General features: G+C 29.2%; 2 protein-coding genes across 2 annotated transcripts; both read left to right on the top strand.

Moving 5' to 3' along the window:
* Window positions 1-688: 688 nt before the first annotated feature.
* On the top strand, window positions 689-4,248 carry LOC122499203 (UNC93-like protein MFSD11). Its single transcript, XM_043607383.1, has 3 exons — window positions 689-1,259; window positions 1,996-2,910; window positions 2,993-4,248. Exons 1-3 carry the CDS (start codon window positions 1,161-1,163, stop codon window positions 3,347-3,349), a joined length of 1,371 nt encoding a protein of 456 aa, XP_043463318.1. The 5' UTR covers window positions 689-1,160; the 3' UTR covers window positions 3,350-4,248.
* A 6,068-nt stretch (window positions 4,249-10,316) lies between these two features.
* On the top strand, window positions 10,317-16,457 carry LOC122499202 (forkhead box protein biniou-like). Its single transcript, XM_043607382.1, has 2 exons — window positions 10,317-12,010; window positions 15,917-16,457. The coding sequence occupies exons 1-2, from the start codon at window positions 10,789-10,791 to the stop codon at window positions 16,126-16,128; spliced, it is 1,434 nt and encodes a 477-aa protein (XP_043463317.1). The 5' UTR covers window positions 10,317-10,788; the 3' UTR covers window positions 16,129-16,457.
* Window positions 16,458-16,917: the final 460 nt, after the last annotated feature.

Genomic DNA, 16,917 nt, shown 5'->3' with positions numbered 1-16,917 from the left:
CTTGTAAGTCTTTCCAGATGGCCGAGTTCTCGCAGATTCGCTGAGCTCCTATTTTTCCCATCAGGTACACTTGGATCTTTAAGGTTTAAGCCGAAACAAATGTTCCACAGGCGGATGTTTCTTCTTCAGTGTATGCTTTTGTTATTCCCTTTTGGGGTTTTAGATTCTGGAATTTCAAATTGTCCGAGATAAATTCTTTTAGATTCTTTCTCTTCCGTATTGTTTCAGCGAGTGCTCGAGAAGTGCACTAGAAATTGTCAAACATTTTTTAAGAAAAAAAAAAAAAAAGAAAAGAGGCCGATAATGTTATGAAACGGAAATAATTTTACACATTTTATAGAAATTATAATCTACTTTTGTAGATTATAACGCCTGATTGCAAGCAACCATATTTACACGACTTTAAATTAAATCAAATTAATCTTATATATATTTAGAAAGATTTTACCTCATATCTTATTTTTAAGATTGCTGTGAAGATTGCTGTGTTTATCTTAAAGAAAAATTTTATAATAATCATAAATAATTTACAATTTTCAAAAAATGTGCGTACTATAGAAAATTAAAGGAGTAAAATTACCGATGAGTTAAAAATATACTCCAAAGTGAGTTACAAATAGAAGTGAAGAAAAGAGTTAATTAACTCCTGTGGAAATTATTAATTATTCCGGCGGTTATATATTTATTGAAGGACTTAAAAAAGAGTCTATTATGCTGTTATTTTGATTTTTCATTATTTCTTTTGTTATTACTCAAAAAATGTAAAAAAAATAATCATTTATGTATGTGGATAATCTTTATCACCAGAAGTATGAATAAATTACACATATAGAAAAATGACAGTATCAAGTATATAATTTGTATCAAATGTGTATTTGATAATTACATGAATACAGATATTTTTACTTTCATCTAAAAATGAAATAAACTTTCTATTACCTATAAGAGTTGAATGGATTAAAAATTAGATAGAAAAGAATTGCACAATATAATACTTGAGACTTGCCGTCTCTTTCATTTTTCATTAAATTTTAGTTTACGCTGAGCTGTGCTGGAGTTTGCATTTGACTTTTAACTCATGCAATTATTCCTTGCTTTACTTATGTGAAAGCATTTTGTTTCACTGAAATAAATATCTCGTGTATTAAATAAATTCCACAATGATATTTAAAATTGATAAAGGATTAATAAATATACTGGTTTTAAGTTGGGGTTTCATGTTCACATTTTCTTCATTTCAAACGATGAGCAACACACAAGTAAGTTTTGAGAAATTATTCTTTTTTTTTTTAAATCAAAAATAATTTATTAGAAATTATAAGAATCTATAAATCTATCAGTTTTTAAATATTAAAATTTTTTGAAACATTCTATTATTGTGTTATCAAGTTCCAAATGTTGAACGTTTCAAAGATCATCATTGGATATAAAAGAAATTAATATACTTGATTATAAAATTTATATTAAAACAAATGTCATATGAAATGAATGAGGTAAATAATAATCTGAAATGAATATTTATGTACATTAATTATTGATATTATCGTGAAGATAATAAGTTATTATTATTAATTTATGAAAAATAATATATAGAAATTTTGTAATATAGGGATTTTGAATAAAAGTTTACCCTCGTGAAAAATGTTTGTTAATAAAAATATTTGTTTCTTATAAAAAATCTAGGTATCGTTTAAGTTACACGCGATAGTTACTAGGATAGAAATTAAAATCGTTAACCTTAACCCCGTTTTGCACTAACACTCAAGAATTACTTTTCATTGTCCTCAGAAAATGAGTTTACGTTCACCGACTAAGTATGATCTTTTTGCATTTAAACCGCATTATTATTAAAGTAATTAAATTTGTAAGCCTGCTTCCTGTAATGAAATAATTGTTGCACTTTTAGTAAATACAAATAATTGGTCAGATTAGAGAAATTTCGAAAAAATTGTTTCCTCTCTTTAATTGTTAATTAAAGAGAAATTAATATTTCAGAAAAATTTGCTGGACGCAGTTGAGAAAGATAAACCACATTTCACAGGAGATGGGTACGTGAGTCTGGCGATTGTCTTCGTAGTTTTTGGCATGGCACTGTTTTTTTCGCCAATGTACGGCACTCTGATAAGCACTAAGTTGTCACTGTTTCTCGGAGCCTTGTGCAATTTAGTGTTCACTGTGATATTTTTTTGGCCGGAAAGGACTTTACTTTACGTAGGGTCAGCGATTCAGGGAGTTGGAAATGCTCTAATGTGGGTTAGCTCGGGTCGAGCACTGACAGAAAACAGCAAACCTGCAACTATTTCTCGCAATGCCGGTATTTTCTGGGCTACTTTTCAACTATCTTTAGTTACTGGAAACCTGTTTGTCTACTTCACATTCACTGGGAAATCTTTCGACGAAACAACAAGAAAAACAATTCTAGTGACACTCACTGTACTTTCGACAATTGGATGTTCAATTTTTATTGGTTTTAAAGTCCCTCCAATAGTTCCTCCAATAGTGGAGCCCGCTGAAAAAAACTTCAAGGTGGAGGATGAAAAAATAAACGATTGTTCATTAAGTTCAGCGTGGCTTCGAATGAAAAATGCCGCATTACTTGTTTTTACTAAAAACATGATGTTGCTTTCGATTCCCTTTCTGTACACTGGCCTGATTATCGCTTTTTACACGGGTGTTTACACTTCAGTCGTAGGTTTTACCGTCAAATTGGGAGATATTCGCAAAAGGCTTGTGAATCTAACGGGAGTTGCCATTGGCATTGGAGCGGCAGTTGGTGCAACTTTCTCAGGTTCCATGGCACCAAAATTGAAAATCTGTTCAAATTCTCTAATTCTTGTGTTTGGGTTTTCGGCGCAAATTGTTTGCTTCATAATTACGTATTTAAATTTTCCAAACAATGCTCCGTTCGAGGTGATTGTAAACTTTTAATACCATTATTATTGCATAGCAAGAAGAATTCTTTTTCAGCGCTAAATGTGTGTATAAATTGTAGGACACTGAGGACATTGGAGTGATCGCACCAATGCCCGTTTTGGCCATAGTTGGAGGCTTTTTCCTCGGCTTTGGTGACTCTTGCATCAACATACAAATCTACAATACTCTCGGAACCATTTATAAAGAAGACATTGCACCGGCTTTTGCTTTCTTCTGCTTTTGTCAATCTATAACGGTCACATTGAGCTTTATAAGTAGCAACTATATTGGATTACATATACAGCTCATTATTTTTATAATAGTTGGAATTCTTGGAATTGGATGTTTTATTTTTGTCAATTTGAGAAATATGCCGATTCACGATGATACAACAACTGCAGAAAAGTACATTGAAAAAAATAGCAGTAAGGTATGATTTAGGAGCATATGCAACTCATTTTTAAAAGTCTATCGATTTACTTTACGAAAAATTGTGTTGCACTTTAATTGAAGTCAATTTTATTTTAGTACAGCACTGTACTAAAATGTGAACAAATTTTGTTCACTGCAAACTTAAACAGTTAAGAGAAAGCAGAAATTCAAAAAACAATGTAATTAATTAAACTATTTATTAACTATTAATACTTGTTTTTTTTAAGTTTTATCTGGCTTTTTTTATAGGTAATATTATTTTGATTTTTATTTCATTCATAGATACCGCAGTATTCTCAAATTTCTTGTCATTATTCATAGTATTATTTATCATAATTGTGACTGCTAGCATGTAACAAATTATAGTTTTAACATAAAAATATATAAATCATAACAATAAACAGTTTATTGTTATTTAATTGTTTAAAATGTGCAGCAAACATTCAAAAAGATTTTTTTTCATAAATGGCAAGTTTGCTATATAGTATAGGAAAAATTTCCTGAAAAATAATGCGTTATATGGGATATAAGTGCTTGTAAACAAATGTGTTTTCAATATAATATAAGATTTGAACAATTAGTTAAACGGTGCATATTAGTAGAAGATATTGGCAAACTTCAATATTGATTCAGAAAATAATATATATATCCGAAACCTGCGGAGCAAGGGATCCAACAGTCATTGTTTTTATTTAGTCTGGGATAAAGCATTTAAGAATCTCTCAGTTAGTAAAGGTATCAATTACATTTTTCAAATTCTCGTACTTCTCATTTTATTTGCTTTTTAAGCTTCTGAAGCAAACAAAAACTAATAAAAATTCTTTACCATCATCTTGTTTTCAAACTGACAGCACTTTTTTTAAACTTGTTTTTACTCAATACATTTTTATTAAGAAGGTAAAAAGTAGGTCATTCTTATAATGTGATTTTCATTTATTTTAAAATTTTCGCATAACAAACAAATGAGAAAAATTGAAAATATCTTCAATCATTTATCGTTTCGTGTTCGCTGACAAAAGAAATAAAATAAAAGTAATATATTTCTTAATTCGCACAGTGTTTGTCTAATTGTTTTAATTACTCCTTATAGATGCAGTAGTGTTAAAAACAAAAATTTCTAAAAGTTTTCAATTCTAACTCTGTTGGATTTTCTTTGTACTAATATTGTATTTCAAGTTTTACCCGCGCATGATGTCAATGAATAAAGCAGGAACCTTTTCTGAACATCATTTACTACACCATGGTAATGGAAGTATTCTATTTTATCAGTATATTGTTAATTTAGTTTTTACAATTTAAACTTTATACAAAAACTTATTTTTTATGTTTTTAAATAATTGATACAATTTACTTTCCTAATTTTTTTTACTGCATTGTGGGAAATTTCTTTTTTATCGACTGCAGAACCACAGTCACGATGACATCTACAGAATATTTTAGAAATTATTAATTTTGGTACAGAAGAAATTAATTTTCTCTTACCTTAAATAGGTAATTAGTTATTTAAGGTCATTACCTATTTAAGGTAAATCATCAGTAGGTGTAAATTTGTGCATAAAATTGCACTAATCTTATCAACCTGTTCAATAAAAACAAACAACATGCACATAACAATTACATGATTTGTATAAGCTGAAATTTCACACTAGTGTTGTATGTACACACTAATGTTTTTTGATCCCATAACATAACAAGAATTTTCAAGATACCTCTGAGATATGTATGCTGAGTCGCCTGATATACTGTACCATTTTAAAATTTAATTACGATTGGTTTAATTAAAGATAATTAGAGACTAATTAATTTACATAGATTAACAACCTGTAGGTAATATAAATATTGTCTCACAGTAAAAAGAAAATCTCATCTTAAGGATAAGTCTTAAATGAAGGTGCAAAATTTTTAAGATGCAAGGGATTTTTGAAGACTTTACACGCAAGCAAAGAGTGCTGCATTTAAGACTGATCTTAAATTAAGAATTTTTACTGTGTAACAAACATTTTTTTAATGCAACAATTTTTAAGAAGGTGGCAGAAAAATGTTGATACTCTGTTCTCATTGGACGTGTGAAGCAGATGGTTCACGTCCGCGACGTATTTATAAACAGTGAAATTATTGTCCACAAACTTGTCTGTTTTTTATGGAAAAGCAGGTCGATTTATTCTCTTCGATTAAGAGAAAAACGGTCATTGAAATGGGCTGGAGGCAAGAGTTAAGATTTACGATTTCCGGTACCAACAGGTTCCAAGAAAATGGCGACTACTTCATTATTAAAATACTTTTATAGAATCTTTTTTTAATTGTAAAAATTATACAGCAGCTTTAAATATCTCTTTAATTACAGTTAATTTATTAATTTTCTTAAATTTACGGATAAGTAAAGAATGGTGTAAATTTCTCCTTTATCTCAATTCTGCATTATGGAAATAGTAGAATATTGTGGAAAATTGTGAAATTTTGAAGGTATGTTTTTTAATTATTGCCAAACCGCAATGCACGTTTAATATTGTCGGTTTTTCGTTCTATTTCCGTAGTGTAGAATCATTTAACAAACGGTAGTTAATTCTTAACGACGCCGTTAAGATGATGAACCGTCAAGATGGCCGCAGCTGCGCTTTCCCTTGTTCCCAATCAGCAGAAACACGATGGCGGAGTGTACCACGTGAGCGAATTAATTCACTTTGATCAACCTTCGCGAGTATTTTTGGTCCAATATTAATCCATCGTCCTTGACATAACAGTTATGCATATATACTTAAATTTAAAGTCCAATTTTTAGGGCATACATGGACATATATACAAAAGAAGGAAAAATATGTTTAATTTGAGAAACATTAACCGATTTCTTCATGTTAAAAGCCAGGCTTTCAAATAATATGTAGAGAATTTTCAAAAGAATACAACTGTTAACGACTTACAATAAATTATGGTGAGCATTTGGTTTTGAACTTTTTGGACCTTATCATAAAAAAGTAAGAGGTTTTTCAGATGGTCCTGGTTCTGCTCCTGTTTATTGTGATCTATCAACGTGTAGTAATTTGGGACACATTTTTCAGCTTCTCAAGGGGTCATGTCGAGCCAACCCCTTAGAAAACAGTAGTCGAAATCTAAACATTAAAACATTGGATTAAGTGGAGCGAATAAACAACTTGTTCCCGTACGATTTAACTCTTTATAATTTAACTTGTTAGGCAACATCTCGTTTTTTTTCTAACATCTATTACAATATTTTTTTGATATTTGTCTGTTTTTTGCAATTAAAAATCGAACTCGTGAATCAACTTTTCAGCATTCCTTGCAACTATATATGTATAATAATAAATGTTGAATATGTATCCGTTTATCATTAAATATCGTCCCTTGACTTATTTGGATTTCAAATTTTTTGGTGCAAACAGCGAACTTTAGAAATACGAGCATTTAATCGAAAGTCTTGTTCGCAAACGCGAGCAAATTGTACGTTTCCAAAATAGCATCATGAACGTATAAACATATCTTATTTTGAGATCAAGTTAAGCTATCTTGCTCTTATTTTCTTCTTAACGCACTTTTCATCTTTGTCTTTCACTGACGCAAAAGAAACATTTTCCAGACCTATATGCCTGATTGAACTGCAAGAATCTGGAAACAATTTTATGGACTTTACGACTTCTAATCATTCATATAAAAAATATCTTTAAAAAATAGATCATTATTATTTTACTCCAACTTAATGTTGAATTAAAAACTTTTTATTGGTGTGCCCATTGTAAATTTATTCTCTCAGAAAAAATGGTATATTATAAGAAATATTAGTTATTATAAGTGTATATGCTTGCGGTACGAAACAAATTTTTGTTTATAGTAATGCACTTATTTTGTTGATGATTCATACAAAAGGTTCTTCCAAACAAAAGGCATATATACATTAACAACTTATTACATACATTGATTTCGGATAACAAATTTTTATTATCGTATATTTCGTACCATTAAGGACAAATGATTTACAATATAAAACAATTTTTAACATGAAATTAAAACATGGGCATGATCAGTGGTATAAAATTACTGTATCATGTAAACAGAGAAACTTGGCGGCGCGTGTGATCCCCGCTTGGGTGGCCCCTCGTTTTCAGTCAAGACCGAGATCACGTGCTCTCCAGAAGTAAAATTTTATTCTTTCTTACTCTCTCACTTGATTTACTTCAAGTGAAATGGCAACCCTTATCTTTTTACAAAGAAAAACTTGAATCTTTGAAAACATTTTTTGTTTCCTCAGCGAAATATTTTGCAATTGCACATGTAATGTTAATTTCATAAAATGCGCTATTAAGATTATTAAAAACCGAAACAATAAAATAAATGAAAAAAACTTTCCCATCAAGTTCATTTGTTGAAATGTAGAGAAATTTATTACAAGGGTTTGCTTGCTGTATCAGATATGAAGTGTGGTAAGAATTATTATACTCGACAGTATACATTTTCATAGCTTCTAAAGGGTGGTCTATGTTATGTGAATAAAAACTAACTGCTCCTCTCATCATTATTAATATGCATGTATAATGAAAGCAGTGCGACTTTTCTTGTCCTCTCTAAAGAAACCAGCTTTCTTTTTACCACTTGAAAGAAATGTGAACCTCTTATAAAACTATAAATCTAATTAACATCGAAATAATATTTTATTTTATTTAAATAATAAGTGTATTTCTCACGTGATTCGTCATCTCGAACACGCATTATTATCATATTTTCAAATTTTTATTTTTGCCAATTTTATTCCAATTAAATAAGTTGCATTATAAAAGAAGAATAATAAAAAATATTAATTTCATACAAAATTTAGATATTATTTTTTTTTTAACTTTTTCTATACATATTAATTTAAAAACTAAATCTAAAGATGAAATGTATGATTGAAATATTCGGTGAATAACCTTTTCATCACTTTTCTCTTCCTCTCTATGGTCAATATTCCATGGGACGGTCTCTTATCAATCGAGACTTGCTTTATTATAATCAATGAGATCAGGAATGTTTATATTTCCAGACGCATGACTGATGATGCGTGCTCAGTTTCACTCGACATAAGAGAAAAAGTATCTTCAACTTTTTTCAATTTTTTGTTTTTAAAAAATTATGTTTAACTTTATTAAAAAATATCAAATTAATGCTACACGTGGAACCTGATGTTCCATTTATTATTATGCAAATTACAAAATATTTTATTTTTAAATATGAATTTTTTAATAATTTCAGATTCAAACTTTAAAAAAATTCAATTATTAACTAATTTACCAATTAATTATTCTTGTTTATTAATTTCAAAAATTTTAATATAATTCTTCGCAAGAATTCAATATTATTTTTATAAATAGTAGAATTTTTTGTAGGAATTCAATTACTTTCAATTTTTCAAAACAATTTTAATCGAATTCCTCGGATGAACTCAAATATTTTCAAATATTTCCATAAAATTAAATTATTTCCTAAAAATTTAATAAATTCTTCGAAAAAATTCAACTAATTTTATGAATACTAAAATTCTTTGCAGGAATTAAATTATTTTTAATCCAATATAATTAAAATTACACGAAAGAATTTAATTAAAATTTACAAAAATTTCCATAAAATTCAAGTTTATCAAGAATTTAAAATCCTCTAAAAATAATTTATTATTCTCAAAATTTTGAAACAAATTTTATATAAAAAATTAATTACTTTTAATGCAATTTTTAAATACATTCATCAAAAAAATTGAAAGAATTCAATTATTTTAAATATACTTAACTTTAATAAAATTTTTTACAGAAATTAAATTATTTTCGAAAAAACTGTAATTGAATTTATCGAAAGAATTTAATTATTTTCGAAAATTTCTATAAAATTCTTAAAAACAATTAAATTATTTCCTAAGATTTTAATAAATTCTTCGAAACATTTCAATTATTTTTATAAATAGTAAAATTATTTGCAAGAATTAAATTATTTTTAATTTTATAAATAGTAAAATTCTTTGCAGAAATTCAATTCTTTTCTTAAAAATTTTAATTAATTGGAAAGAAATTAATTATTCTCAAATATTTATATAAAATTAATTCATTTCCTAAAATTTTAATAAATTCTTCGGAACAATTCAATTATTTTTATAAATAGTAAAATTATTTGCAAGAATTAAATTATTTTATGCATAAATAATAAAATTCTTCTCAGGAATTCAATTATTTTCAATACAATTTTAATTAAATTCTTCTTCATAAAATTCAATTGCTTTCAAAATTTTCAATTAAAATTATTAAAAAAAGCTCTATTATTTTAAAAAAAAACAAAGAAATTCTTCAAAAGAATTTAATTAGTATTTTTAAGAATTTTAATAAAATTCTTCGCGAGAATTCAATTATTTTCTTCAAATTTTTTGATAAGATTCATTGCAAGAATTTAATGATTTTCAGTACATTAATTTTAAAAAGTTTTTTTTTTTTATTTTACTTTTGATTAACTAACTTTTGGAGAAGATTTTTAACTTGAAAAAATTTAGTCTCAACTCTTGCTGTCGCTTTTACTCCCTAAACAAAATATTTGTTTAAATGTATAACAATGCATTCAATTTATTGTTCCGAAAAAAATTTTCTGTGCGATAGCAATAAGTGTATTAATAGAGCTATAATTTATTGTTAGAAAAATCCGTATGAAATTTAATAAATTAAAAAATTTAATTTATATGAAGCAAATATGCAAATCTTTGTAGGTGCAATTTTAAAATTCCCACCAGTAATTTTTACTATACTGATATCAAATTGAGACTGAAATTTGTCTCTATTTAATATCCTTAGAAAAACTGTGCAACAATAAAATTTTTCTATTTTTTCCTTAAAATTAAAAACTTATCGCTTATGGTGCTTCTTTAGTTGTTGCAATATCAGAACCATTGAATACAATTGCTAATTAAATTTGAATAAATGAAAAATGTATCACCTTCAATGATCCTAGAACCCTTGTAAACCTGATTTCCAGTAGATCAATTCAGGATTGGCTATTTGAGTACCAATAGTTTGGCTCCCTTCTATTTTTATCCAATTTCAACTCCACCCACTTGATGTGAACGCCCATGTGTTTCACGCCTACCAGTAAAGAATCAGTGATGCATTGGTCACGAACAGTTGATTCTGCTTCCCACTAACCCATCTAACCCTAACTTTCAGTCGATCGAAGCACTTATACGAAAAAGCATCTTGTCCCGGAGAATTCATTTGAAAATATACAATTTACAATCAGTGCGAAAATAATTTATTTTTGTGTCATCAATGAAATGAATCATCATTGTTTGGTATACCAAAGTGTTAAGAAGATCTCGCACTGCTATCAGTGTGGTCAGTAAATGAATGCAATGTTTCACGAAAAGGATTGTGAGCACGATTTAGTGATGATGTTGAATAATTGATGGAAATTGATATTTAACTTACCATGAAAAACGAATCAGATACAGCATCAGCTATTCAGCATCAGATTGCGGCATCAACGGGGATTCATCACCATTTGCACTCGGTGACAAGTAGAAGCAACATAAGTTCAATGATGTCGCCCTTGAGTCAGTCGCAAGCGATGGACTCACTGCTGTCGAGCTCGAATAGTGACTCTCCCAGGAAGGCTGGTACCAGGCGGCAGGAGAAGCCACCGTACTCGTACATTGCTCTGATAGTGATGGCCATTCAATCCAGTCCGGGGAAGAGGCTTACCCTCTCGGAGATCTACACTTTCCTGCAGCAGCGATTCGCCTTCTTCCGAGGAGCCTACCAGGGCTGGAAGAACTCGGTGAGGCACAACCTGAGCCTGAATGAATGCTTCATCAAGCTACCGAAGGGTCTCGGAAGACCCGGCAAAGGTCACTACTGGACCATAGATCCGGCCAGTGAGTACATGTTCGAGGAAGGGAGCTTCCGCAGGCGACCACGTGGCTTCAGAAGAAAATGTCAAGCTCTCAAGCCTCAGTACCACTCTCAGTACTTTCCAAACACTGTGCCCGTGAGTGTCGGCGTTCAGGGTTCGGGTTATGAAAACCTCCCCCCTGGTGTCGACTACACCAACAGCTATCAGAACCAGTATCAAAACTACCCAGAGTGGTACGGATCCACCGCACCCATTCCTTCCGACTGGGGGTACCCAGAGGCTACCTACAAGACGCCGCCGATCGCCGAGGTCACTTACAAGACAACGGAAGTTACCTACAAAACTGGGGAGACCTCTCACTACAGAAATGGCGAGCTGACATTTAAAAATGATCCAAGTTTCAGTAGGGTTCAAGATCACAATCAACTGTACAGACCATCTGACAGCTTTCAACCAGTTCTCAAAGATCACCATCACTCTCAGCAGCAGCAGCAACAACAACAGCAACAACATTTGTCACAACCTCTTCATCAGGAAGTTGGATTTAAGGTGGAGAACGAGCACGATGGATTGATAACGTCTTATAAAACTGATCCTGGCAGTTCGAGTCCCTTGAGTTCTCAAAGTCAGAACAACAGTCAAGATTATTATGCATCAGGGTATGCTCTGGCTGCTGGTGCAGGGAATATTAATTTAAACACCACCATTCAGAGTCTTTCAACTCAACCTAGTTCCACGAGTTCCGTCGGAAATGTCAACTCTGTCCACATTGGATGCCACACGCCTGTCACTGATCAAGGTAAATAATCTCATTCGTCACTTTATCTATACTTTAATCCTTATTAACACAGCTTTTCTAAGGATATCAAATTGAGACAAAAAACGAATCAAAACTCAATTTGATATCCTTAGAACTTTACACACTTTTCTATAAGTATACTTTAATCCTTAAATACAGTTTTTCTATATGGATATGAAATTGAGATAAAAAACGAATCAAAACGTTGCTTCGCAACACTTTTGATTCGTTTTTTGTTTCAATTTGATCTTCTTAGAAAAGCTGTGATAAGATCCAGAAGCATTTTCAATAAATTGTTATCCAAAATTTTAATCATTATATTTCTGAGCATATACTCACATCACTGTTAACTTAAAAGTATCAAATTACAACGAATTGATACCAAAAATATAGATCAAATCAAATATTGATCAAAATGTTTGGCATCAATTTGTTTCCCTTTAGTATCATTTTGATACTTTCAAAATAACTGTGATATCATTCAAAATTATGAAAATCTTTGAGAGAGTATCGATCTGGCTTCAATTTCAAATTTTCAAGTGCCGTGTAATCGTGTTTTAGTGGTTGCAATTCAACAATGTTTGCTGCATAAATAAATATTTGACTGATAAAAATAATTTATAGGTAAATCTTGAGAAAATTACTGAAAGTTATTAAAACATTAATTTTTACACGAAGAAAACTGGAGTGTTAAATTTCGAATGTTAAAAATTTATTTAGTCATTCTAATCTTCTTCATAATATTACTTACACTTTACTATATTTTTTCCTTCGTAAAAGTTACACATATTTTATTATTTGTTTTACACTCCAGGAAATTTAAACTAATCAGTTTTTTAGTTGAAGTAACTAACCGCAAATGCAGCTAAAAAATGAACATCGATAAATAAATTTTGACGTTTAAAAATATGGGTTATTGTTTATTTGTGATTTATTTCTGTGGATGTTATAAAATAATAATCTCTATTGAAACAAAATTTAAATTAATTAAAATGTTCAATATTTTAATTATTTTTCTTTTCAACAAAAATTTTTTTTTTAAAGAATTATTACTAAAAAGACTAAATGAATTCTGAAACTCTTTTATTGACTGAAAAGTTAAAAACTACTTAAAAAAATCAAAAATGTTCTGCGATTTAAAATTTTTATTATCTAAGTTAAATATTTTTAATTGTTTAAATAAATTTTTTACAAATAAAAGTTTATTTTTAAAAATCTAATTAAACAGACAAAATAAAGTACTACACATTCCTGGAGTGTAAAACTAATTACGTTTATTTTACACTATATAAATAGTAATTTATAAACAACAGAGTGTTGTCCTATAGTTGACACTGAAAATTTGTCAAGTTTTAAAATCCTCAGGGTAAATTTAAATATCCTTTTTTCTCCGTGTAGGTTTATAATGCAAAAAAGAAATATAATAAAGTTCTAATCATATAATGTAGAATTTTACTAAATAAATAAGTTATGTTAGATTTCGTGTCATAAAAACACAAACACGTGGTCAGCTTTAATAGTATAATACACAATTTTCCCAGACGATTTATGGGCTTTCGGCGCCGACACTTGTAACATGAAACTGTCTCCATATTGTACAAGTATATATTTCTCTAAAATTCAAACTTTTCAAAAACTATACATCTCTATAAACATTTGACTATTCTTTTTATGGATAAAAATAAATTTTTTAAATTTCCACCGATTTTTTGTGCAAGACATAATAGAAGCTAATTATTTCACTTACTTATGAAATGTTCATAATTATTTTAAAAAGGAATATAAAACTTATGAAAATCGTGCACAAAATTTGCTTCTTAGAATTGAGAAAAAAATTCCTAGAGAGTAATTCTTATAATGATAGAATTACTGGTTAAAAGCAATTTGTCAGGCTTAAACTGTTAATGCGTTGATGATGTTGTGACAATTCAGCTGAACCCCTGGTCGTAAGTTAATATCTTATGTTAACACATGTATCCATTTTGTCATCGACCACCTTGCAGTGTGACAAGTTTGAATAGTTTCCCCAAACACTCCTTTTATGTGCTTTTGAAAATCCGTTAAATGTATAATTTAAATATAAAATGTAACTGGCACGGCATTATATAACACTTTTAAATCTTGTTTTCTTTGATTAATAGTTACAATAAAGATTGTTACTCTTACTATTAATCAAAGAAAAAGTTGCAAATTTCAACATTGTAGTATACATACAATAATATGTGTATACAAACATATTGGAATTGATCTCCTGTTTAGTCATTCATTGAAAATGCGGAAGCAATGAATTTTATTCACTTTCGAATGTATCCCCGCGCATGATATAAGTGCTATCTTCAACCGTTTATTGTCCAAACATTTACTAATTCGATAAACGAGATGTTCTTCGACCTTATGGTAATAAAGCTAATGAACCATTAAAGTTCAAAACAGTCACAATTCACGTGACTATTTCAATAATAATAAATAAAAATAATTGTTAATATTTAGAAATTCAATTGGATCATTTGAGTTAAAAACTTTACTTTTCTGTATAAACTTAAATAACATCATTTCCTTTATTAATGTAACAGAGTAACATTACTTGTTTTCACTTCCATTTTTGTTCAAATAAAAATTATTTTACTTCACAATCTTTAGAAATTCATTTTTTTGTGCTCAGTTGGCAACAGTAATATAGGCACTGCAAAAAAAGTCGGAATATTTTGTTAATTTTTAAATTACAATTAATATTATTTCGTAATCCTGTTTAAATGAGATGAATTCGTTTTTTAATAATGCAATATATATTATTAAATTTGTTACTTTCTGCCTAAAAGACTATTTGATATAATGCCATGACATTTTTAAAATGGTGCATCCGATCAATTAATGATGAACCAACTAACGAAAGGGACAAAACTTTAAATCCGGGAGCAAGTACTTTTTTTATTTTTAGTTATTGACCGTGAGAGATTTTGACTGGCAGACGCGCCGCGGACCACACATGAGATCCCTCAAGAGAATCGTCAGATCCAGTCATGCTTGACTGTCACAGTCTCATAACTAGACTTCTGACATTTGATTTGTCATAAGAAATTTATGAAAAAAATTTCCCAACATATGCATTTCATTCTTGTGCATAAAATGTTAATCAGAGTAATCTGTATTTTCTTTAAATACATTTTATTTGTTTAAGTTTTCTCCTTTATAAAAAAATGACAGTGGCACTATTTTTCTTTTTGTTTGTTTTATTAAGTGAGCCACAACATTAGTGTTTTCTTTTTCGGTTAACATAGTTATTTTATACGATTAATCTTCCGCGTGGCCTGAACAAGAGAATAAGTGTGGAAATGAATTTGTTTAGGTGTTGACAGTAAAAAGTAAATCTTAATTTCTGCACTGTCTGTTTTTAAATTCTTCAAAATCCATAATCCATAATCCAAAACGTAAAATCAGCACTTGTTGTCTTAAAAATATTGCTTCTTAATTTTTGCTGCCTTTAAATAATAAGTCTATTTGTTTAAAGTTCTAAAGTTACAGTCATTTACGTGCATTTTTATTAAATTACTTTTAAAGAATAAAAGAAAGATCGTTTATCAGCATAAAAGAAAACGAAAATGTTAAAATTTCCAAGATTAAACGACTAATCTTTGTGTATGTAGAGAAGATGTAAAAATGAGCCACGAGTGAAGCACCCACTTGAAAACGAAACCCACTTGAAATCTGCCGGGCCGGACTCTTCAAATTTATTGTATACTTTTCATTTCGAGCGTCATTCAAATTTCCAAATTTTAATATTGGACGCTTTTTATTACTTGTGTGTATTTCTCTATTACTTTCCTTACCTTTAGAAAGAGAGAAAATGTTTAAATCTTACAAACAAAATGACTAATTTAATACTGAAAATTTTCAACACTTTTTCAGGTCTGAGAATGCAATGTACAACTTCGTGTACAAATAATTCTGGTGGAGGAATCGTGGAGAGAAAACCGTCCCATCTTGGACATCATTCTTTGCCTACTTCTTTGGGACATTTAGGATTAAGTAATATAGGACTGACTATACCAGGCACTAATTCCCACTCTTCCACCCCTCCTACTTCCATGTTTTATGATCACGTAAAATATGCCATGTAAAAAGCAGTGCAAACATAAAAGAGTCTAACACTAAGAAACATACACCAAAGAAAAATTATATGTATAAAATTAAGCCAAAAAGTTTGATTTTTAAAGAAATCGGTATCAAATTTTATATATAATTATATTCAATGCGTTACTATATTCTATTTCATTTCATCGTTTCATCAATATTTATAATGTAATCCTTTATTAATTTAGACTTATGTACATAGCATCTTAGCATCATTATCATCCTGTGACAAATAGGTATTCACACACTAAATTTCCTTTTAAACTTTAAGTCGTTTACGTGTGTGCAATATAATAAAATATTTTAATGAAGAAAATATGAGAAACTTTTATTTTAAACAACGTGTTTTAAAAGCGGTTTTTTCAAAAATCTGTACAAAAAAAAATTATTACAAGACATGTTGCTGACAGATTTCCTAAAGAATATTTGTTAATTTTTCAAGCCCTGCCATAAAACATTTTTCTTTTCCCTTTTGGTATATTTTCAATTTTACGACAGGATCAAAGCCCATCGTAAACATTTTTCCATTGTAAAGATTTTAAAGCAATGTATATCAAGCAACATGTGGTTTTTAAAACTCGAGAGAGAAACTGAAAATATTTTTATATATACACACATATATGATGTAAATATATAATTATACATATAATGATTAATAAATTATTTTTTATTTCCTTATTGTAATGAGTAATAATTATGAAAAGTATCAATAAAAAAGCAGACAGTAATTTAAAAATAACTGACTGGAGTTTCGGACTAATATTTCCTTTTTAAAA

The sequence above is a fragment of the Leptopilina heterotoma genome, unplaced genomic scaffold (assembly GCF_015476425.1).
Source record: "Leptopilina heterotoma isolate Lh14 unplaced genomic scaffold, ASM1547642v1 Lhet_166, whole genome shotgun sequence".
NCBI classification, from domain to species: Eukaryota; Metazoa; Arthropoda; class Insecta; order Hymenoptera; family Figitidae; genus Leptopilina; species Leptopilina heterotoma.
The sequence above is the reverse complement of the archived record's forward strand: the minus strand, read 5'-3'. Positions and strand labels throughout refer to the sequence as shown.